We start from the raw sequence: 23,778 nt of genomic DNA, 5'->3' as shown, positions 1-23,778 counted from the left end.
GGTCTTAGGGATCCTTTTGCTCAGTTGACCAACTTGTACCTCCAAATTTCTGATGGAGGACTTTGTCTTAGTTATGAAACTATGAGTGGTCTTAGAGAGGCTGGAGACTAGAATGGCTAAGTCAGAAAGGCTCTGCTTAGGAATCTTCATATTCCCTTGAAAAGATAGGAATGGTGGCCTGTTGTTGAACCTGTTTTGGTTCCTTCTACCTTGATTATTATTGAAGCCTTGTTGAGGCTTCTGTTGATCCTTTCATGAAAGGTTAGGATGATTCCTCCATAAAAGATTATAGGTGTTTCTATAGGGTTCTTCCATGTAATTCACCTCCTCAATGGTGGGTTGATCAGGATCATAAGCTTCTACTTCAGAAGAAGCTTCCTGAGTACTGCCAGCTGTAGCCTGCATTCTACTCAAATGCTGAGAGATCATATTGACCTACTGGGTCAAGATCTTGTTCTGAGCTAATATGGCATTCAGAGTGTCAACTTCAAGAACTCCTTTCTTCTGAGGGATCCCATTGTTCACAGGTTTTTTCTTAGAAGTAGACATGAATTGGTTGTTTGCAACCATCTCAATGAGTTCTCTTGCTTCTGCAGCATTTTCTTCAAGTGGAGTGATCCACCTGTAGAGCTGTCCAATGATATTTTTGACATCTCAGACAGACCATCATAGAAAATTCCTAGGATAGACCATTCTGAGAGCATGTCAGGAGGACATCTCCTGATCAGTTGCTTGTATCTTTTCCAAGCTTCATAGAGGGATTCATCTTCTTTTTGTCTGAAGGTTTGAACTTTTACTCTGATTTTGCTCATCTTTTGAAGAGGGAAGAATTTGGCCAAAAAAGCATTGACTAGCTTCTCCCAATAGTCTAGGCTCTCTTTAGGTTGAGAATCCAACCATATTTTAGCTTTGTCTCTAACAGCAAAGAAAAAGAGCATAAGTCTGTAGTTCTCAGAATCCACTCCATTGGTCTTAACAGTGTCACAAATCTACAAGAATTTTGACAGGAATTGGTGTGGATCTTCTAGTGGAAGTCCATGGAACTTACAATTTTGTTGCAAAAGAGAGACTATCTGAGGCTTAAGCTCAAAGTTGTTAGCTCCAATGGCATGTACATAGATGCTTCTGCCATAGAAATCAGAGGTAGGCATGGTGAAGTCACCAGGAACCTTTCTTGCCCCTCCTTCATGATTAGGCTTGGATGCCATGTCTTCACCTTCCTATTCGAAAATTTTTTAAAGGTTTCTTCTGGAGTGTTTTGCTTTAATTTGTTGTAAGCTCCTCCTTAAAGTTCTCTCAAGTTCAGGATCAAGATTAAAGAGAGGCTCTTTATCCCTGTTCCTGGTCATAAACAAGAAAACACAGATATAACAAGAAAGGAAGCTTCTATGCCAGAGGACAGAGAATTCCCAGTGAGATGTGAGGGATAAAAGAAAGAAGAATGAAGATAGAAGAAGAGAGAAAAGAATTCGAATAAAGAGATGAGGAATTTTGAAAATTAGAAGTAAAAGAGAAACAAGAATTAAAATATTTTTGTTTTTATTTTTTATTTATTTATTAAATTCGAAAATAGAAGCTAATTAATTAAAAAGATTTGAAATTTAAATGATGAATGTTCGAAAATAGAAGAGAGAGATAGAAGAGAATTTTCAAAAATAGGAGAGAGAAGAATTATTTAAGAAGTTTTGAAAAAGAAGAGAGAGAAAACAACTAACTAATTAAGAAAGATTTGAAAATAAGATAAGATAAAAGATTAGAAAAGATTTGATTTTGAAAATATTTGAAAAAGTCAACAAGATAAGATAAGAATTGAAAAGATTTGAAAAAGATTTAATTTTAAAATTTGAAAGAAGATAAGATAGAAAAGATAAGATCAATTAGGTAAGAAAGATAAGATAAGGAAGTTAAGAGAAGATAAGTTTTAAATTAAATTAAAAAGATTTGAAATTTGAATTGTGAATTTGAAACAAGATAAGATAAAGATTTGAAAAATATTTGATTTTTGAAAATGTTTGATTTTTAAAATTTGAAATTTGAAATTTAAATTTTGAATTTTAGAATTGAACTTTAAAATTTGAATTTGAAATAAGATAAGATAAGTGATGAGCGGATAATTTATACCCTTTTTGTCATTGTTTTTACATGGTTTTTAGTATGTTTTAGTTACTTTTTATTATATTTTATTAGTTTTTATTCAAAAATCACATTTTTGAACTTTACAATGAGTTTGTGTGTTTTTCTGTAATTTCAGGTATTTTCTGGCTGAAATTGAGGGACCTGAGCAAAAATCTTATTCAGAGGCTGAAAAAGGACTGCAGATGCTGTTGGATCCTAACCCTCCTGTACTCGAAGTGGATTTTCTGGAGCTACAAAAACCCAATTGGGGCTTTCTCAATTGCGTTGGAAAGTAAACATCCTGGGCTTTCCAGCAATATATAATAGTCCATATTTTTCTTGAGATTTGATGGCCCAAACTAGCGTCCAATGCCAGCCTAAAACATCTTGGCGTAAAACACCCAAACTGGCACCAGAATTGGAGTTAAACGCCCAAACTGGCACCAAAGCTGGCGTTTAACTCCAGGAACAGCCTATGTACGTGTAAAGCTCAATGCTCAGCCCAAGCACACACCAAGTGGGCCCTGGAAGTGGATTTCTGCAATATCTGCACTTAGTTATTCATTTTCTGTAAACCTAGGTTACTAGTTTAGTATAAAAACTACTTTAAAGATTTATTTTACATCTTTTGGAAATCTTTTGATCACTTTTGATCTTTAGACCATTGTTCACATTTTGGAGGCTGGCCTCACGGCCATGCCTAGACCTTTTTCACTTATGTATTTTCAACGGTGGAGTTTCTACACCCCATAGATTAAGGTGTGGAGCTCTGCTGTTCTTCATGAATTAATACAAGTACTATTGTTTTTCTTTCAATTCATGCCTACTTCTTCTCCAAGATATACTCTCGTACTTAATACAGTTAAGTCAGAATGAAGGAGTGACCTGTGACAATCACCCAATCTTCGTTCCTCTCTTAGCCAAGATCGCGTGCCTGACAACCACAAAGCGGTCTACATGATGTTCAACGTAGTCATTGACGATAGCCGGAGTATATTCTCTTGGATATCTAATACACGGACCGAGTCCGTGAGATTAGTATCTTCGTGGTCCTGGGATCCGGAAAGTCTAAACCTTGTCTGTGGTATTCCGAGTAGGATCCGAGAAGGGATGACTGTGACGAGCTTCAAACCTGCGAATGTTGGGCGCAGTGACAGTGTGTAAAAGGATCAATGGATTTTATTCCGACGCTAGTGGGAACCGACAGATGATTAGCCATGCGGTAGCTGTACCTGGTATTTTTCATCCGAGACGAAAAATCCGATAGTTGATTAGCCATGCAGAAACCGTAGAGGACCATTTTCACTGAGAGGATCTTACAGCTTGCCATGGAAGGGAGCACACATGATTGGAAGGAGGCAGTAGGAAAGCAAAGGTTCAGAAGCAGCAAAGCATCTCCAGATGCTTATCTGAAATTCCCACCAATGAACTATATAAGTAACTTTATCTTATTTAATGTTTTATTTATCTTTTAATTATCAAAACCTCAGAACCAATTGAATCCGCCTGACTGAGATTTACAAGATGACCATAGCTTGCTTCAACCCGACAATCTCCGTGGGATCAACCCTTACTCACGTAAGGTTTATTTCTTGAACGACCCAGTGCACTTGCTGGTTAGTTGTGCGGAGATGTGAAAAGTGTGAATAACGATTCCGTACACCAAGTTTTTGGCTCCGTTGCTGGGGATTGTTTGAGTTTGGACAACTGACGGTTCATCTTGTTGCTTAGATTGGGTAATTTTATTTTATGTTTAAGCTTTTTATTTTATTTTATTTTCGAAAAATTCAAAAAAAAATTGTTCTTCAGAATTTTTAAGAATGAATTCTAGAGTATCATGAGATATGTTGAAGCCTGGCTGGCTGTGAAGCCATGTCTAATCTTTTGGACTGAGGCTTCCACTTCTCATTGACATGCTTGTATGTTTTATGCTAAAGCTTGGCTGGCTATTTGCCCATGTCTAATCTTTTGGACCGAAGCTTTCACTTAAACCTTGGCTGGCCATTGGCCATGTCTAATTCTTTTGGATCGAATCCTTAGACTAACATTGCATGATTCCTGGGATTCTTATTAAAAATTTTGTATCCCTTTATTTTATTTTTCCAAAATAATTTCAAAAAATACAAAAAGATTTAATAAAATGATAAAAACAAAAAAAATTTTATGTTTCTTGTTTGAGTCTTGTGTCAAATTTTAAGTTTGGTGTCAATTGCATGTTTTAACTTTTCTTGAAATTTTCAAAAACTCATGCATTATGTTCTTCATTGATCTTCAAGTTGTTCTTGATGATTTTCCTTGTTTGATCTTTAAATTTTCTTGTTTGGTGTCTTTTCTTATTTTTCATATGCATTTTCGAATTCATAGTGTCTAAACATTAAAAATTTTTAAGTTTGGTGTCTTGCATGTGTTTCTTCTCTTAAAAATTTTCAAATATATGTTCTTGATGTTCATCGTGATCTTCAAAGTGTTCTTGGTGTTCATCTTGACATTCAAAGTGTTCTTGCATGCATTTTTTGTCTTAATCTTAAACTTTTATGTTTTGTGTCATTTTTGGGTTTTTCTCTCTCATCATTAATATTCAAAAAATCAAAAAAATATCTTTCCCTTATTTTACTCATAAATTTTCAAAATTTTGAATTGATTTGGTCAAAAATTTTTAAAATTTAGTTGTTTCTTGTTAGTCAAGTCAAAATTTCAATTTAAAAACTTTATCTTTTCAAATCTTTTTCAAAAATCAAATCTTTTTCAATTTTCTTTCAGGTTTTTTGAAAATTTTAAAATTGAGTTTCAAAATCTTTTCCTTATTTTTATTTCATATTTTCGAATTAATGCTAACAATTAATATTTTGATTCAAAAATTTTAAATTGTTACTTGCCTATTAAGAAAGAATCAATCTTTAAATTCTAGAATCATATCTTTTAGTTTCTTGTTAGTCAAGTAATCAACTTTAATTTCAAAAATCAAATCTTTTTAATTTCCTTTTCAAATCTTTTTCAAAATAGATTTCAATCATATCTTTTTCAAAATTTAATTTCAAAATCTTTTTCTAACTTCTTATCTTTTCAAAATTTATTTTCAAATCTTTTTCAATTAACCACTTGACTTGTTTGTTTTAATTTTAAAAAGTTTACTATTTCTTATCTTTTTCAAAACCACCTAACTACTTTTCTCTCTCATTAATTTCGAAAACTAACTAACAAATTTTTCAAAAATCTTTTTTATTAATTAATTTATTTAGTTTTCAATTTACTTTTATTTTATTTCTTTTCTTAAATTTCGAATTCTAACTCATAATTAAAATAAAAACAAAAAAATATTTTTCTTTTATTTTAATTAAAAATTCGAATACACACTCTCTCTCATCTCTTTCTATTTATTTATTTACTAGCACTTCTCTTCTACTCATAATTTGAACCCTCTCTCTCTCTCTGTTCGAATTTTTTCCTCCTTCTTCATTCTATTCTTCTATTCTTCTACTCACATAAAGGAATCTCTATACTGTGACATAGAGGATTCCTATTCTTTTTCGTCCTCTTCTTTTTCATATGAGCAGGAACAAGGATAAGAACATTCTAGTTGAAGCTGATCCTGAACCTGAAAGGACTCTAAAGAGGAAGATAAGAGAAGCTAAAGCAAAAAACTCTAGAGAGGACTTAACAGAAATTTTCAAAAAAGTAGTTATGGCAGCCAAAAATAATAACAATGGGGGAGATGCAAGGAAGATGCTTGGTAACTTTACTGCACCAACCTCTGACTTCTATGGAAGAAGCATCTCAATTCCTGCAATTGGAGCAAACAACTTTGAGCTTAAGCCTCAATTAGTTTGTCTAATGCAGCAGAATTGCAAGTTTCACGGACTTCCATTGGAAGATCCTCATCAGTTCTTAGCTGAATTCTTGCAAATCTGTGACACTGTTAAGACCAATGGGGTTAATCTTGAGGTCTACAGACTTATGCTTTTCCCTTTTGCTGTAAGAGACAGAGCTAGGACATGGTTGGACTCACAACCTAAAGAAAGCCTAAACTCTTGGGAAAAGTTGGTCAATGCTTTCTTGGCCAAATTTTTTCCACCTCAAAAGTTGAGCAAGCTTAGAGTGGAAGTCCAAACCTTCAGACAGACGGAAGGTAAATCCCTCTATGAAGCTTGGGAAAGATACAAGCAATTGATCAGAAGGTGTCCTTCTGACATGCTTTCAGAATGGAGCATCCTGTGTATATTCTATGATGGTCTGTCTGAATTGTCTAAGCTGTCATTGGATCACTCTGCTGGTAGATCTCTTCATCTGAAGAAGACGCCTGCAGAAGCCCAGGAACTCATTGAAATAGTTACAAATAACCAATTCATGTACACTTCCGAAAGAAATCCTGTGAATAGTGGGACAACTCAGAAGAAATGAGTTCTTGAGATTGATACTCTGAATGCAATATTGGCTCAGAATAAAATATTGACTCACCAAGTCAATATGATTTCTCAGAATCTGACTGGAATGCAAGCTGCATCCGGCAGTGCTAAAGTGGCTGAAAGATGCAGAAGATTGATGGTTTAGAGGTTATAAAAAACTCTCGTTGTGAGTATAGTTACTAAACCAAGCAATCAACCTTTCTTACAAACGTGTTGGTTGTCACAAGTAACAAACCCCTTTTTAAAATTGATAACCGAGTATTTAAACCTCGGGTCGTCTTCTCAAGGAATTGCAAGGAAGTATGTTCTTATTATTGGTTATGAAGATTGTAAATTGGGGGGTTTGGAAGTAAGGTGGGAGTATGTTATATGACAAGTAAAATAAAATAATAATAATAAAATCTCTTGGCAAGGTATAAGAAATTGGAAGTCCAGACTTAGTTATCCTTATCAATAACAATGGAAGTTGAATCTTAATTCCACTTAGTTAACCTTTACTAAAGCATAGGAAGATCAAGGGACAAATCGGTTTGATCTTCGAATCCTATTTATTTCCTAAGAAAAGATTGGGACTATTGAAGTTCAAGCCAATTGGCAAGATAACAATTATGCTATTGAGTTGGATAACTCCTGAGTTACTGATTCCTTAACCAAGACCAAAAGAGGAAAAGTAAATTTGCTGGAATAAAAATGCCTTCAGATGGGAAGCAACAGTAACATAAATAAAAGAAAGAAATCTTGAATCTAAAATACCTCGAATTATAATAAATAGAACATTCAAATCTTAATCATGAAAAGTTCATAAGCCAATTGGGCAACATAAATCAAATGCAAATAAAAGTATCAAAATAAAAGAGAAACATAAATTAAAGGAACATTGAACCTGGGATTTAGAGGCACTCCTAAAACTAAGAGAAATCCTAAATCCTAATCCTAAGAGAGAGGAGAGAACCTCTCTCTCTAAAAACTACATCTACTCCTAAAATTGTGAATATGAGAGCCTCCTCATGAATGGATGCAGTCCCACACTTTATAACCTCTGGTCTATGCTGTCTGTACTTGGATCTGGGCCAAAAAGGGCTTCAGAATTCACTGGGGGCATATTCTGTAAATTCTGGTGCGTGGCCTCTGTCACGCGTCCGCGTGGGTCACGCGGTCGCATCATTCGGAGCTTTTCCTTGCCACGCGGTCGCGTCAGTCATGCGACCGCGTCATGTGTATTCTGCTTAAGGTGCGCGGTCGCGTCAGTCATACGGCCGCGTCGCTGCTGATTCATGCTTGGCACGCGATCGCGTCATGATGAGCGGATAATTTATACACTTTTTGGCATTGTTTTTAGTATGTTTTTAGTAGAATCTAGTTACTTTTAGTGATGTTTTCATTAGTTTTTATGTTAAATTCACATTTCTGGACTTTACTATGAGTTTGTGTGTTTTTCTGTGATTTCAGGTATTCTCTGGCTGAAATTGAGGGACTTGAGCAAAAATCAGATTCAGAGGTTGAAGAAGGACTGCTGATGCTGTTGGATTCTGACCTCCCTGCACTCAAAGTGGATTTTCTGGAGCTACAGAACTCGAAATGGCGCGCTTATAATTGCGTTGGAAAGTAGACATCCAGGGATTTCCAGCAATGTATAATAGTTCATATTTTGCCCAAGTTTAGATGACGCAAACTGGCGTTCAACGCCAGCTCTCTGCCCAATTCTGGCGTCCAGCGCCAGAAAGAAGTTGCAAAGTGGAGTTCAACGCCCAAACTGGCACCAAAGCTGGCGTTCAACTCCAAGAAGGACCTCTACACGTGCAACACTCAAGCTCAGCCCAAGCACACACCAAGTGGGCCCTGGAAGTGGATTTATGCATCAATTACTTACTTCTGTAAACCCTAGTAGCTAGTTTATTATAGATAGGACTTTTTACTATTGTATTAGACATCTTTTGATCATTTTTAGATCTCTAGACCTCCATGGGAGGCTGGCCATTCGGCCATGCTTACCCTCTATTCACTTATGTATTTTTAACGGTAGAGTTTCTACACTCCATAGATTAAGGTGTGGAGCTCTGCTGTTCCTCAAAGATTAATGCAAAGTACTACTATTTTCTATTCAATTCATCTTATTTCGCTTCTAAGATATTCTTCGCACTTCAACCTGAATGTGATGAACGTGACAATCATCATCATTCCCTATGAACGCGTGCCTGATAACCACTTCTGTTCTACATTAGATTGAATGAGTATCTCTTAGATCTATTAATCGGAATCTTCGTGGTGTAAGCTAGAATGATGGCGGCATTCAAGAGAATCCGGAAAGTCTAAACCTTGTCTGTGGTATTCCGAGTAGGATTCAATGATTGAATGACTGTGATGAGCTTCAAACTCACGATTGCTGGGCGTAGTGACAGACGCAAAAGGATAGTAAATCCTATTCCAGCATGATCGAGAACCGACAGATGAATAACCATGCCGTGACAGGGTGCGTTGACCATTTTCACTGAGAGGATAGGATGTAACCATTGACAAGGGTGATGCCTCCAAACGATTAGCCGTGCCGTGACAGGGCATTTAGATCATTTTCCCGAGAGAAGACCGAAAGTAGCCATTGACAATGGTGATGCATTACATAAAGCCAGCCATGGAAAGGAGTAAGACTGATTGGATGAAGATAGCAGGAAAGCAGAGGTTCAGAGGAACGAAAGCATCTCTATTCGCTTATCTGAAATTCTCACCAGTGATTTACATAAGTATTTCTATCCCTATTTTATTAATTATTTTCGAAAACCCCATTACTATTTTATATCCGCCTGACTGAGATTTACAAGGTGACCATAGCTTGCTTCATACCAACAATCTCCGTGGGATTCGACCCTTACTCACGTAAGGTATTACTTGGATGACCCAATGCACTTGCTGGTTAGTTGTGCGAAGTTGTGAACCATGGTATTGGCATCATGTTTTTGGCGCCATTACCAGGGAAAGAAAGAGCGATGACTTTTACATAATCAAAGTGTAATCACAATTTCTGCGCACCACGTCATCCATGCGATCGCGTGGATACCAGTTTCCTTAAAGCTCCGTTTTGCTTCTTCCTTCCATTCTAGTATGTTTCCTTTTTCATCCTTTAAGTCATTCTGCCTTTAGAAAATCTGAAACTACTCAACACACTAATCACGGCATCGAATGGAAATAAAGGTAATTAAAATAATTAATTTTTAAAGCTTAGAAAACATGTTTTTCATTATATGACATAATGAGGAAGGGAAAGTAAAACTATGCAATTAATGTGAATAAGTAGGTGAAGAGGTGAATAAATCACTCTAATTAAGCACAAAAGAACTCATGAAATATGGGTTTATCAGTGGCCTCCTCTGAAGGAGAAGCTTATGGCCCTGAGAATCCTGCAATGGAAGAGGTGAATTACATGGGAGAATCCTATGGAAACACCTATAATCCTTCATGGAGGAATCATCCTAATTTTTCATGGAAGGATCAGCAGAAGCCTCATCAAGGCTTCAATAATAACAATGGTGGGAGAAATAGGTTTGGCAAGAGCAAGCCTTTTCCATCATCTTCTGAGCAACAGACAGAGAATTCTAAGCTGAGCCTCTCTGACTTAGCAACCATAATCTCTTATCTAAGTAAGACCACTCACAGTTTCATGACTGAAACAAGGTCCTCCATTAGAAATTTGGAGGCACAAGTGGGTCAGCTGAGTAAAGGAGTTACCGAAACTCCTCCCAGTACTCTCCCAAGCAATACAGAAGAGAATCCAAAAAGAGAGTGCAAGGCCATCAATATACCAAACATGGCCGAACCTATAGAGGAGGGAAATGCAGTGATTTCCAGTGAGGAAGACCCCAATGGATGTCCACTGACCCCTAAGGAGTTCCCTATTGAGGAACCAAAGGAATCTGAGGCTTATACAGAGACCATAGAGATTCCACTGAACTTACTGTTGCCATTCATGAGCTCTGATAAGTATTCTTCCTCTAAAAAGGATGAAGATATTAATGAAGAGCAAGTTGCTCAGTATCTAGGAGCAATCATGAAGCTGAATGCCAAGTTATTTGGTAATGAGACTTGGGAGGATGAACCTCCATTGCTCATCAATGAACTAAATACCTTGGTTCAACAGAAATTACCTCAGAAGAAACCGGATCCCAGAAAGTTCTTAATACCTTGCATCATAGGCACCATGACCTTTAAGAAGACTCTGTGTGACCTTGGTTCAAGTATAAACCTCATGCCACTCTCTGCAATGGAGAAACTAGGGATCTTTGAGGTACAAGCTGCAAAAATCTCACTAGAGATGGCATATATTTCAAGGAAACAGGCTTATGGACTTGTAGAGGATGTCTTAGTGAAGGTTGAAGGCTTTTACATCCCTGCTAATTTTATAATCCTAGACACTGGAAAGGATGAGGACGAATCCATCATCCTTGGAAGACCCTTCCTAGCCACAAAAAGAGCTGTGATTGATGTGGACAGAGGAGAGTTAGTCCTTCAATTGAATGAGGACTACCTTGTGTTTCAGGCTCAAGGATCTTCTTCTGTAACCATGGAGAGGAAGCATGAAAATCTTCTCTCAGTACAGAGTCAAACAGATCCCCCACACTCAACTTCTAAGTTTGGTGTTGGGAGGCCATCATCAAGCTCTGAGTCTTTGTGAAGCTCTCTAAGAGCTCACTGTCAAGCTATTGACATTAAAGAAGCGCTTGTTGTGAGGCAACCCAATGTTATTTAATTATATTTATTTATATTCCATTGTCATTTTATGTTTTCTTTTGGTTGATGATCATGTGAAGTCATAAAAACAACTGCAGAATTAAAGCAAAATAAAAAACAGCATCAAAAATAGCACACCCTGGAGGACAGGCTTACTGGCGTTTAAATGCCAGTAAGAATAGCAGAATGGGCGTTTAACGCCCAGGCTAGCAATATTCTGGGCATTAAACGCCAGAATGGGCAGCACTCTGGGCGCTTAATCCCAGAAAAGGGTGTCTGGCGTCTGGCTGGCGTTAAACGCCAGAAATGGCAGACAGACTGGCGTTTAACGCCAGAAAATGGTATCTGGCTGGTGTTTAACGCCAAAAAGGGGCAGCAGATTGGCGTTTAACGCCAGGAAAGGTAGCAGAGCTGGCATTTAAGGCCAGAATTGGCACACTAAGGGCGTTTGAACGCCAGAATGGTGCAGGGAGTAGAATTGCTTGACACCTCAAGATCTGTGGACCCCACAGGATCCCCACCTACCCCACCACTTCTTCTCTCCTCTTCACACCTTTCCATAACACTCTTCCCCAAATACCCTTGACCAATCACCTCAATACCTCCTCCCCAAACACCATTCACCTATCAAATCCTACCATCTTCCCCATATCCTCTTCACCACTCACATCCATCCATCATAAACCCCATCTACCTCACCATTCAAATTCAAACCATTTCCCTCCCAAACCCACCTATTCTCACACGGATTCCCTCTCTCTCCTACCCTATAAATACCCCTCCTCACTACCTCCACTTTCACACATCACAAACACTTCTTCCCCCCTTGGCCGAACCACTCACCTCCCTCCATCTCCTCCATTTCTTCTTCTTCTACTTCTTTCTTTCTTTTTTTGCTCGAGGACGAGAAAACCTTTTAAGTTTGGTGTTGAAAAAGCCCTGCTTTTTTTGTTTTTCTATAACCATCAATGGTACCTAAGGCCAGAGAAACCTCTAGAAAGAGGAAAGGGAAGGAAATTGCTTCCACCTCCGAGTCATGGGAGATGGAGAGATTCATCTCAAAAGTCCATCAAGACCACTCCTATGAAGTTGTAGCCAAGAAAAAAGTGATTCCCGAAGTCCTTTTCAAGCTCAAAAGGGTGAATATCCAGAGATCCGACGTGAGATTCAAAGAAGAGGTTGGAAAGCTCTCACTAACCCAATCCAACAAGTCAGAATCTTAATGGTTCAAGAGTTCTATGCCAATGCATGGATCACTAAGAACCATGATCAAAGTATGAACCCGAACCCAAAGAATTGGCTCACAATGGTTCGGGGGAATTACTTGGATTTCAGTCCAGAAAATGTGAGGTTAGCATTCAACTTGCCAATGATGCAAGGAGATCCTCACCCTTTCACTAGAAGGGTCAATTTTGATCAAAGGTTGGACCAAGTCCTTAGGGACATTTGTGTGGAAGGATCTCAATGGAAGAGAGACTCAAGAGGCAAGCCGGTTCAATTAAGAAGGCTTGACCTCAAAACCGTGGCTAGGGGATGGTTGGAGTTCATCCAATACTCTATCATTCCTACTAGCAACCGGTCTGAAGTTATAATAGACCGGGCTATCATGATCCATAGTATCATAAATGGAGAGGAAATAGAAGTTCATGAGATCATACCTCTAGAACTCTACAAGGTGGCGAACAAGCCCTCCACTTTGGCAAGGTTAGCCTTCTCTCATCTCATCTGTACCTTATACAATTCAGCTGGAATTGTCATAGAGGAAGACATCCTCATTGAAGGAAACAAGCCCATCACTAAGAAGAAGATGGAGCAAACAAGAGAGCCCACTCATGGACCTCAACAAGAGCATGAGGAAATTCCTCATCAAGAAATTCCTGAGATACCTCAAGGGATGCACTTGCCCCCCAAAACTATTGGGAGCAAATTAACACCTCCTTAGGAGAACTGAGTTCTAACATGGGGCAACTAAGGATGGAGCACCAAGAGCACTCCATTATCCTCAATGAAATCAGAGAGGACCAAAGAGCCATAAGGGAGGAGCAACAAAGGCAAGGAAGAGACATAGAGGAGCTCAAGCACTCCATAAGATCTTCAAGAGGAAGAACTAGCCGCCATCACTAAGGTGGATCCGTTCTTTAATTTCCTTGTTCTTATTTTTTCTATTTTTTGAAAATTATTCTTTATGTCTTGCCTATGTTTTTGTCTTTATTACATGATCATTAGTGTCTAGTGTCTATGTCTTAAAGCTATGAATGTCCTATGAATCATTCACCTTTGTTAAATAAAAAATATTTTTAATTGCAAAAGAACAAGAGGTACATGGATTTCAAATTTTATCTTGAAATTAGCTTAATTATTTTGATGTGGTGGCAATACTTTTTATTTTCTAGATGAATGCTTGAATAGTGCATATTTTTGAATTTGTTGTTTATGAATGTTAAAATTGTTGGCTCTTGAAATAATGAAAAAGGAGAAATGTTATTAATAATCTGAAAAATCATAAAATTGATTCTTGAAGCAAGAAAAATCAGTGAACATAAGAGCTTGCGAAAAAAAAAGAGAAGAATGGGCGAAAAAAAGAAAAAAAAAGAGAAAGAAAAAGAAAAAGCAAGCAGAAAAAGCCAATAGCCCTTTAAACCAAAAGGCAAGGGTAAAAAGGATCCTAGGCTTTGAGCATTAATGGATAGGAGGGCCCAAAGGAATAAAATCCTGACCTAAGCAGATAAATCAAGTTGTCCCTAACCATGTGCTTGTGGCGTGAAGGTGTCAAGTGAAAAGCTTGAGACTGAGCGGTTAAAGTCGTGGTCCAAAGCAAAAAGAGTGTGCTTAAGAGCTCTGGGCACCTCTAACTGGGGACTCTAGCAAAGCTGAGTCACAATCTGAAAAGGTTCACCCAATTATGTGTCTGTGGCATTTATGTATTCGGTGGTAATACTGAAAAATAAAATGCTTAGGGTCACGACCAAGACTCATAAAGTAGCTGTGTTCAAGAATCAACATACTGAACTAAGAGAATCAATAACACTATCTGAATTCTAAGTTCCTATGGATGCCAATCATTCTGAACTTCAAAGGATAAAGTGAGATGCCAAAACTATTCAGAAGCAAAAAGGCTACTAGCCCCGCTCATCTAATTGGAACTAAGTTCATTGATAAGTTTGGAATTTATTGTATTTTCTCTTCTTTTTATCCTATTTTGTTTTTAGTTGCTTGGGGACAAGCAACAATTTAAGTTTGGTGTTGTGATGAGCGGATAATTTATACCTTTTTTGGCATTGTTTTTACATGGTTTTTAGTATGTTTTAGTTACTTTTTACTATATTTTTATTAGTTTTTATGCAAAAATCACATTTCTGGACTTTACTATGAGTTTGTGTGTTTTTCTGTAATTTCAGGTATTTTCTGGCTGAAATTGAGGGACCTGAGCAAACGCTACTACATTTTGAAGATTTAGTAACATTTCTCTTTTAACATTTGTTAAAGTATTAGTAATGGTCATAAAATTCAATATTAAGTAACATTTATTTATAAATGTTGGCAAATATATTAAGTTTTTAAAAAACTTCCTAAAAATGTTACCTATTGTTAATTAAAAGTAACTCCCAATTCCCAAATAAAAATCTAAAGAGTAAATAGAAACCACTCACAACCGTTCTTACTCCTCCTCACACTGGGAAAAACGCTGTAAATCCTATCTCACTCCTCTTGAGACCTCAATCATCTCTTGCTCTGCCTTCAGATTCAAATTCTCGATTTCACTCTCCACTGCGGTAAGCATTTTTTCTCTTCTTTAATTTTTTTCTATTCACAGAGTTCTTCAATTTCTCAATTATTGCTGATTTCGATCCAGATCTAAATTATCGCTGCTCGTTGTTGCTGCCAATGCTTGCCGCATTAGCTATCGTCATTGTCATCATCGATGTGTAGGTGGCCCTCAATTGCTCCTGGCTTTGTAGTCATCGTAGAACCGCCTCCGATCTCGGTCACCGCCCTCAGGCATCGTCTTTGTCACCGCAATCGCAAACGTCGCTGCTGATGATCCGGCGAGAAAAGCGGGTTTGCTGGACTCGTCAACAGATGTTCTGATTTCTCTATTATTTTTGCAATCTGCTACTTTCCTCGGAATTGTTTCTGAGAGTAAGTGATTTTCTGGATTTAGAGTTAAATTTGATTGCAGTTCTGAAATTAGATATTGAAATCCTGCATGATCTGACATTGTTGTTGATTCATGTTGTTGTTGTTCTGGTTGAAATTCAAATTTGAAATTTGAAATCCCTTTCATAGATTATATCTGTGTTGCCATGGCAGTAATGTAAGTAATGCAAGAGTGTAATCCATAAACACTTCAGTTCATTTTATACTTTTTTGCATCAAATTAAGAATCAAGAAACCAACATCATAAACATATAAATGTATTAATTAATTTTTAATTAAGAGAGTACCAGGACAAAGCTTTATTTTATTTTCCAAAAATCTATTTTGATACTTATATCGTCATGATTGTTCTTCTGAAAGCTTAATAGTTGGATAAAAGAATTTTAATGATTTTATAACTAACATGCAGTTTCACAAAGTCTATTGGAGGTGAAGCTTAAGCAATGCAGGTTCATGTTGTTTACTACTTGTCCCGTAATGGTCCTCTAGAGCATCCCCATTACATTGAAATCACCCTTTTCCCCAATGACCCTCTCCGTCTGAAAGGTATTCTATTCAATTAATAAATTATCTTTTTATTATTTTTGTAATTAATTTTTATTGATTGATTGATTTATTTATTACTTTTACTTTGTGAAACGAAGATGTGTTCAAGCGGCTCATAGTGCTGAGAGGCAGTGCTATGCCCTTACAATATTCATGGTCTTGTAAAAGGTAATTAATTAAACTAAAAAAGAAAACCACTTTGTCTTGGCTTCTTCTGTTGCAAAACAAACATAAATATGGGAATTTAAGTTTGTTGAATTTAAGTTTCAAATATTTTTTAAATTGAATTTCAAATTTTTTATGATTGCATATGCCCTCCCACCATCATTTTCCATGCTTCAAAGTTTAATGTGAGTCAATTCTTGAGCATTTATTTCTGATTTCTGATTGCAAGTCTTTTTAATTAGCTATTTGAAACTTTAATTAATGATGCAGATTTTCTTGAGCAAAATATATATACCCAAAAAGAAAAAGTTATCAATTTTGGTAATGCATAATTTCTCTAAAACTTGGTAGATATTCCGAGTTTAGTGTGTCTTACATCTAGCTTATTGTTGCTAGCGTGGGTGCATGTATTTGAGTGCCTAGCCGAGCAGCTGGTCTGTAGCAGGGGCATTCTACCATATTGGCAGGGTCAATAGCTTGGTTCTCCTTTCTGAAGGTAACCAATTACTCACCTATTAAAAATTCTTTGGAGGTAGGTAAAATTGTAATATTGTGCAGTAAAAGGATGTTTCTATATTGTTAAATATTAATTAGAGTTAAACTAATAGTTGATTCTGAATTGGAGTTAAACTATGGAAGGTTTGTTGCCTGCCTTTGCCTGATAGGCTTAGATATTTTACTGTATCTGTAACTGGATTCTTACTAATAGTTGCAAGTACTCTAAATTTCTTTTAGACGCTATGGTTTACTTGGATTAAATGGATGTGGAAAATCTACTTTGCTTACGGCAATAGGTTTCCATGAACTTCTGATTCTTGAGCGCATGGATATCTATCACCTTAGCAGGGAAATTGAAGCCACAGATATGTCTGTGTTGGAGGCAGTCATAAACTGCGACGAGGAAAGATTGAAGTTGGAAAAAGAAGCGGAAGCTTTGGCTGCTCATGTTTGTTTTAAGTAGTAAAGCAGCTGACTAGTACCCCATTTGTTATGTTATTTGGATGCGTTGCTAACTTTCTCCAAGTGACTTTAATTTCAGGACGATGGTGGTGGTAAAACTCTTTAACGAATTTATGAATGATTAGAGGCCCTAGATGCAACAACTGCAGAAAAGCATGCTGCTGAAATTTTACATGGTCTCGGTTTCAACAAGGAGATGCAAGCAAAGAAGACACGTGATTTTTCTGGTGGCTGGAGAATGAGAATTGCACTAGCTCGAGCTCTATTTATGAACCCAACCATTCTTCTACTTGATGAACTAACCAATCACCTTGGTATCCTCCCTCTCCTGCAATAATTCCCCATTTGTCTTGAATGGAGAAAATTTTGTCAGATCATCTTGTGTTATACACTAAAATGGTCATGATAATCATCTTTCGTGCATTATGTAGGTTCACATTGAAGTTTCTCTTGATGCTTTATGTATATGTTTTAGTTGTTGCTTTTAAAGGCATATGATCATTAATATATCATTTGCATGTTTCATTATCTAATTCATATTCCTTATGGATTGTCTTGTTATATATGGTCACCTTATGGAAGATTTCTCCTGCGATTAACCAAGTATATATTTTCTCCTACATGGTTTTGTTATGCCAATGTTCATTTCCACAATTTCATGTGTCACACTCTCATTTAGAACTAACTCCTAAACTCAAAACAAATAACTATATGCAAATAATAATGAATAAAATGCAAAAACATGACTTTATGAAAACTCTTGCTGTATGTTAATGCGTGCCTCTTTTACAGATTGACTTGAGGCACATTTTCTGCAAGATGTCTGTGAGGTTTGCCTAGAGAAATTGCCAAACTATGAAGAGAAGATCAAAAGCTTCTTTGAAGAGCATCTTCACACCAACAAGGAGATCCACTATTGTGTTGCTGGAAGTGGTAGGTGCAATTTTCTTTTGTTTTTCATTGTTCTCCATCAATACCTAGTGGTAGGTGAAGAAAGGAGGACTAATCATCTTACCTGCTGGAATTTTTCTGATTGCTAAACTTTTTGTTAGCTGTATTCTTGTACATCTCTTAAGAATTAAGGTGATGATGCTACTTTTCCGTTTCGTGCTTGTTCCAATTTATTTTTTATTTTGTTCCAAAAAATATCTTGCAGAAGAAGAGTAGCATTATTCTAATATGATCATAGGGTGCATTTCAATGTTTTAGACTTGTTTATAATAATAAAGAACAATAAATTCATTTTGTATAACTAAAATTGCACACTTATGTGTTTGAAATGTTTAGGGTCTTAGAGAGAAAGTGGCAACAGCACTTAGTGCTCCATCTGCTACAATACCCCAGCCTGCCCAGTGAGTATTACAGCTTATGATTATGCCATAGTTGTAATTTATGTATGGTATTTTTTTTCAATTAAATAGTCAAATATATATCTTTTGTGTAGAGCACTAAAGAAATCCAAGAAGTAACAATTAGCATTTTCAATAAACTAGAAAGATGGTGAATCTTTGATGGTTCTAAATTCTAGAAGTATACACTCTCATATATTAATTGAATTTGATAATGTAAGTTCAATTTTCCCCTTCATATCTTGGTTACCATTTTTCAACGTTTCTTCTAATTCTCGCTTCTTTGTTGAAAGTTCTGTATTTTTTTCTTTGCTGATCCCCACTCTCACTCACTCTCAGCTCGGCATCTTCATTGTCTTTTTCAGTCTTCTGGTCTCATTCTGCTTTCCCTCACTCCAGTTCAGCCGTTCTAGTCTTGTTCTTCTCTTGGTCGCCCTCACAGTGCGCTACCCGTCACTGGTTGTTGTCAATTCTGGTAAGGTTTGTTCTGCTAGCTTTTTTATCTTGTGATTTTCTGCATTTTCATGTGTAATTTTCTTAATTAATGACATTTGTGGTGTCTTGCTATTTGCTAAGATTTGGTTGTTAAATACTTAAACTGTGCAGTATCTTTAGTAAAATCTGCTAAAAAATGCAAGAACTATGAGAGGAAAAGTAATGTCTTGTTGCAGTTGGAATTAGTTTTCTAATGGCTCTGAAAGTCAAGGTATTGATATTGTTTTCAATTTGTTATTTTGAGTGTGTTCTGTTGAAGAGTTCTTGAAATTTGAGCAATATTGGCAAGGTGTGTGACTTTTCTCTGATAATGGAGAAACTGTCCTTCCAGCTCTGCTATCTATTTATGATGATTACTTTTTTCTTCCTGTGATTTATTTGCAGTGAGGAGAATATATATTTGCTTTGCATGGTTGTGTTTGTTTTTCTCTATATCTTAATAAGTGAATACTTTTCTTGTCTATATCTTAACAAGAACATTCATTAGGACTTCCATCTCTGCTATCAGATCCTAGTGCTAAGACACCAGAAGTGGCATTGGTATACATATTTGGTGAAGCTAGAAGAACCACACCATCAATTCTCTATTTACCACAATTTGATATTTGGTGGGAAACTGTAAGTTCATATTTTAATTATTTGCATATTAAATGGAAATGATCTCCCTGCCTAAAATTTATATTTTGTACACATGTGTTCTCTTATGTTGTGGGGCTGCTTCAATGCTACCTGAGTTTGATTGGTTTCGTAATCCTGCAGGCTCATGAACAACTCAGAGCTGAAGTTGTGCTAGCTGAAGTTGAAGATGTACCACATTTAGTTTTTTCACATCGTTCAGTGTATCTTTGATCTAATTCACAACAAAACACTGATTTTTTATATGGAATGTTCATAGAGTTTAAGTGCTATAAGTGTTTTTTTTTCTTTTCTTATTTTATTTACACCACGAAGCAAACTTGTACAATGATTATTGATTAATATAAAAGGTTATAAAAATTTTATTTTGTGAATTTAATGAAATATTTCATGTTGTAGTAATTAATTTTAGTATATTTATATTGTGTATAATATAAAATAAAAAATAGTATAATATAACTAAAAAAATGTTACTAAAGATCTTTTGTAACATTTTTTAAGTGTTACAAAAAATACCTATGATAACATTTTTTTAAGTGTTACAAAAAATACCTATGGTAACATTTTTTTAAGTGTTACATAAAATATCTATTGTAACAATTTTTTAAGTGTTACAAAAAGTTATCTATGGTAACATTTTTCTAAGTGTTACAAAATATATCTATTGTAACATTTCTCATAATATTACTATAGAAGATCTATCGTAACATTTTTACTAAATGTTATTAAATCTTTAGAAAAATGTTAGTAAAACTCTTTCGTAACATAGGGTATATTTAACATTTGTTAAAATGTTACTAATATATATAGGTAACATTTTAATATGATTTGGTAACATTTTTTAAATGTTAGTAAAAGTCAATTATGTAGTAGTGAAAAATCTTATTCAGAGGCTGAAAAAGAACTGCAGATGCTGTTGGATTCTGACCCTTCTGCACTCGAAGTGGATTTTCTGGAGCTACAGAAGCCCAATTTGTGCGATCTCAATTGCGTTGGAAAGTAGACATCCTGGGCTTTCCAAAAATATATAATAGTTCATACTTTGCCTGAGATTTGATGGCCCAAACTGGCGTCCAAATCCAGCCTAAAACATCTTGGCGTAAAACGCCCAAACTGGCACCAGAATTGGAGTTAAACGCCCAAACTGGCACCAAAGCTGGCGTTTAACTCTAGGAACAACCTATGCACATGTAAAGCTCAATGCTTAGCCCAAGTACACACCAAGTGGGCCCCGGAAGTGGATTTCTACACTATCTGCACTTAGTTACTCATTTTCTGTAAACCTAGGTTACTAGTTTAGTATAAAAACTACTTTTAGAGATTTATTTTATATCTTTTGGAAATCTTTTGATCACTTTTGATCTTTAGACCATTGTTCATGTTTTGGAGGCTGGCCTCACGGCCATGCCTAGACCTTTTTCACTTATGTATTTTCAACGGTGGAGTTTCTACACCCCATAGATTAAGGTGTGGAGCTGTGTTGTTCTTCATGAATTAATGCAAGTACTATTATTTTTCTATCAATTCACGCCTGCTTCTTCTCCAAGATATACTCTCGTACTTAATTCAGTTAAGTCAGAATAAAGGGGTGACCCGTGACAATCACCCAATCTTCGTTACTCTCTTAGCCAAGATCGCGTGCCTGACAAGCACAAAGCGGTCTACATGATGTTCAACATAGTCATTGGACGACAGTCGGAGTATATTCTCTTGGATATCTAATACACAGACCGAGTCCATGAGATTAGTATCTTCATGGTATAGGCTAGACTCACTGACAGCATTCCTGGGATCCGAAAAGTCTAAACCTTGTCTGTGGTATTCCGAGTAGGATCCGGGAAGGGATGACTGTGACGAGCTTAAAACCTACGAATGTTGGGCGCAGTAACAGTGTGCAAAAGGATCAATGGATTCTATTCCGACGCTAGCGCGAACCGAAAGATGATTAGCCATTCGGTAGCTGTACCTAGTATTTTTCATCCGAGACGAGAAATCCGACAGTTGATTAGCCGTGAAGAAACCGTAGAGGACCATTTTCACTGAGAAGATCTTACAGCTTGCCATGGAAGGGAGCACGCATGATTGGAAGGAGGCAGTAGGAAAGCAGAGGTTCAGAAGCAACAAAGCATCTCCAGACGCTTATCTGAAATTCCCACCAATGAACTACATAAGTAACTTTATCTTATTTAATGTTTTATTTATCTTTTAATTATCAAAATCTCATAACCAATTGAATCCGCCTGACTAAGATTTACAAGATGACCATAGCTTGCTTCAAGCCGACAATCTCCGTGGGATCGACCTTTACTCACGTAAGGTTTATTACTTGGACGACCCAGTGCACTTGCTAGTTAGTTGTGCGGAGATGTGAAAAGTGTGAATCACGATTCCATGCACCAATAATATTTTTTAATTTTAAAGAAAGATAAAAAGATAAGATAAGATAAGATTTTGAAAAAGATATGATTTTGTGAAAAGATTTGATTTTCAAAAGATTTGATTTTTGAAATTTAAAACTAAGATAAGATAAGATAATGATTTTAAAATTAAAATTTGAATTTTTGGTTGTAATTTTCGAAAATTTCAATTAAAGATAAGAAAAGATATTTTATTTTTTTTTATTTTTGAATTTAATGAAGAAAGAGAAAAGCAACAAAAAGACACCAAACTTAAAATTTTTAGATCTAAAAACACCTAGTGTGCAAAAATTAAGAAGAAAAACACAAATGCACCAAACTTAAAAATTTTAAGATCAAAATAAAAAGAAAAATAAGAACACTTTGAAGATCAAGAATAAAACCAAGAACAAAACTCAAAGAATTCAAAGAAAATAAGAACTTGCAAAGGACACCAAACTTAAAATTTTTGCAAACCAAAGACACCATTTTCGAAAATTATAAAGAAAAGACACAAGAAGACACCAAACTTAAAGATTGACACAAGATTCAATAAAAGAAACTATTTTTGAAAGTTTTTAGAAAGAAAGACTCAAAGAACTCGAAAATTTCAACAAGAACAAAAACAAAATACTCAAACCAAAAACAAAGATTAAACAAAGAAAAGGTTTTTGAAATTTTTTTTATTTTTTTTTGAAAAAAAGAAGAAGAAAATAAAATTAAAAGACTCTAACAAATTTAAAGACAATACCTAGTCTAAGGAACAAGATAATATGTCAGTTGTCCAAACTCGAACAATCCCCAACAACGGAGCCAAAATCTTGGTGCACGAATTCTCACACTTTGTACAACTGTACCAGCAAGTACACTGGGTTGTCCAAGTAATACCTGAGCAAGTCAGGGTTGATCCACGGGAATTGTGGTTTGAAGCAAGCCATGGTTATCTTGCAGATCTTAGTCAGGTGGATAGAAGAGTTGTTGTATTTGGTTAAAAGCAATAAAGGAATAAAGAGATCTTAACTAGGTTGACATGTTTATAATAATAAGAAGATGGTTAAGAAGATGGTTAAGGCTTAGAGATACTTTGTCCTTCTGGATTAACTCTGGTCTTACTGTCTTCTTCAACTGTGAATGATTTCTTCTATGGCAGGCTATATGTGATTAACGCCGTACGGTCATGGTTGCCAATGCTCCTCCAGATCTGAACCCCAGGGATAGTGTGGATCCATTCTGATTGAGGGTGAAGCTCTTGTAGTTCATTCTCCTTAATGATTGGTGCACGGAATTGTGATCACACTTTTCACAACTCCGGTACAACTAACCAGCAAGTGCACTGGGTCATCCAAGTAATAAAACCTTACGCGAGTAAGGGTCGATCCCACGGAGATTGCCGGCTTGAAGCAAGCTATGGTCATCCTGTAAATCTTAGTCATGCGGATTCAATTGGTTATGAGTTTTGATAATTGAAAGATAAATAAAACGTAAATTAAAATAAAGATACTTATGTAATTCATTGGTGGGAATTTTATATAAGCGTTTGGAGATGCTTTGTTGTTTCTGAACCTCTGCTTTCCTATTGTCTCCATCCAATCATGCGTGCTCCCTTCCATGGCAAGCTGTATGTTGGTGGATCACCGTTGTCAATGGCTACCATCCGTCCTCTCAGTGAAAATGGTCTAGGCACGGCTTCTGTATGGCTAATCATCTGTTGGATCTCTCGTCTCGGATGAAAAATACCAGGCACAGCTACTGCATGGCTAATCATCTATCGGTTCTCACTTGTGCCAGAATAGGATCTCTCTATCCTTTTGCACACTGTCACTGCGCCCAACATTC

General features: G+C 36.3%; 1 protein-coding gene and 1 non-coding gene across 16 annotated transcripts; both read left to right on the top strand.

Annotated features, from left to right (window-relative positions):
• Window positions 1-697: 697 nt before the first annotated feature.
• LOC112725282 (small nucleolar RNA R71) lies at window positions 698-806 on the top strand. The gene has a single exon (XR_003164400.1). It is a non-coding gene; the product is annotated as a small nucleolar RNA R71 (small nucleolar RNA).
• A 14,035-nt stretch (window positions 807-14,841) lies between these two features.
• Window positions 14,842-19,930, top strand: LOC112720769 (uncharacterized). 15 transcript variants are annotated; one of them, XM_072206793.1, is made up of 11 exons: window positions 14,842-15,010; window positions 15,091-15,377; window positions 15,805-15,941; window positions 16,040-16,109; window positions 16,503-17,380; window positions 17,859-17,999; window positions 18,354-18,418; window positions 18,511-18,631; window positions 18,755-18,890; window positions 19,386-19,528; window positions 19,670-19,930. In XM_072206793.1, the coding sequence occupies exons 8-11, from the start codon at window positions 18,578-18,580 to the stop codon at window positions 19,757-19,759; spliced, it is 423 nt and encodes a 140-aa protein (XP_072062894.1). In that variant the 5' UTR covers window positions 14,842-15,010; window positions 15,091-15,377; window positions 15,805-15,941; window positions 16,040-16,109; window positions 16,503-17,380; window positions 17,859-17,999; window positions 18,354-18,418; window positions 18,511-18,577; the 3' UTR covers window positions 19,760-19,930. The 15 variants fall into 15 exon arrangements, 12 of the variants coding, with proteins under 12 accessions (XP_072062894.1, XP_025627631.1, XP_025627632.1 ...); XR_011867520.1 differs by having other exon boundaries at window positions 14,843-15,010; window positions 18,781-18,890; window positions 19,398-19,528; XR_011867519.1 differs by having other exon boundaries at window positions 14,843-15,010; window positions 18,781-18,890.
• The last annotated feature ends 3,848 nt before the right edge of the window (window positions 19,931-23,778 follow it).

This window comes from Arachis hypogaea, chromosome 11, assembly GCF_003086295.3.
Source record: "Arachis hypogaea cultivar Tifrunner chromosome 11, arahy.Tifrunner.gnm2.J5K5, whole genome shotgun sequence".
Lineage (NCBI taxonomy): Eukaryota > Viridiplantae > Streptophyta > Magnoliopsida > Fabales > Fabaceae > Arachis > Arachis hypogaea.
The sequence above is the reverse complement of the archived record's forward strand: the minus strand, read 5'-3'. Positions and strand labels throughout refer to the sequence as shown.

Bases quoted from the DNA above. Each gene is read 5' to 3' on its own strand.
- LOC112720769 (XM_072206788.1), top strand. From the start codon at position 17,922: ATGAAGAGAAGATCAAAAGCTTCTTTGAAGAGCATCTTCACACCAACA. The intron at 18,000-18,353 runs GTAGGTGCAATT...TGAAATGTTTAG, and splicing joins CTATTGTGTTGCTGGAAGTG to GGTCTTAGAGAGAAAGTGGC. The intron at 18,891-19,385 runs GTAAGGTTTGTT...TATCTTAACAAG, and splicing joins ACTGGTTGTTGTCAATTCTG to AACATTCATTAGGACTTCCA.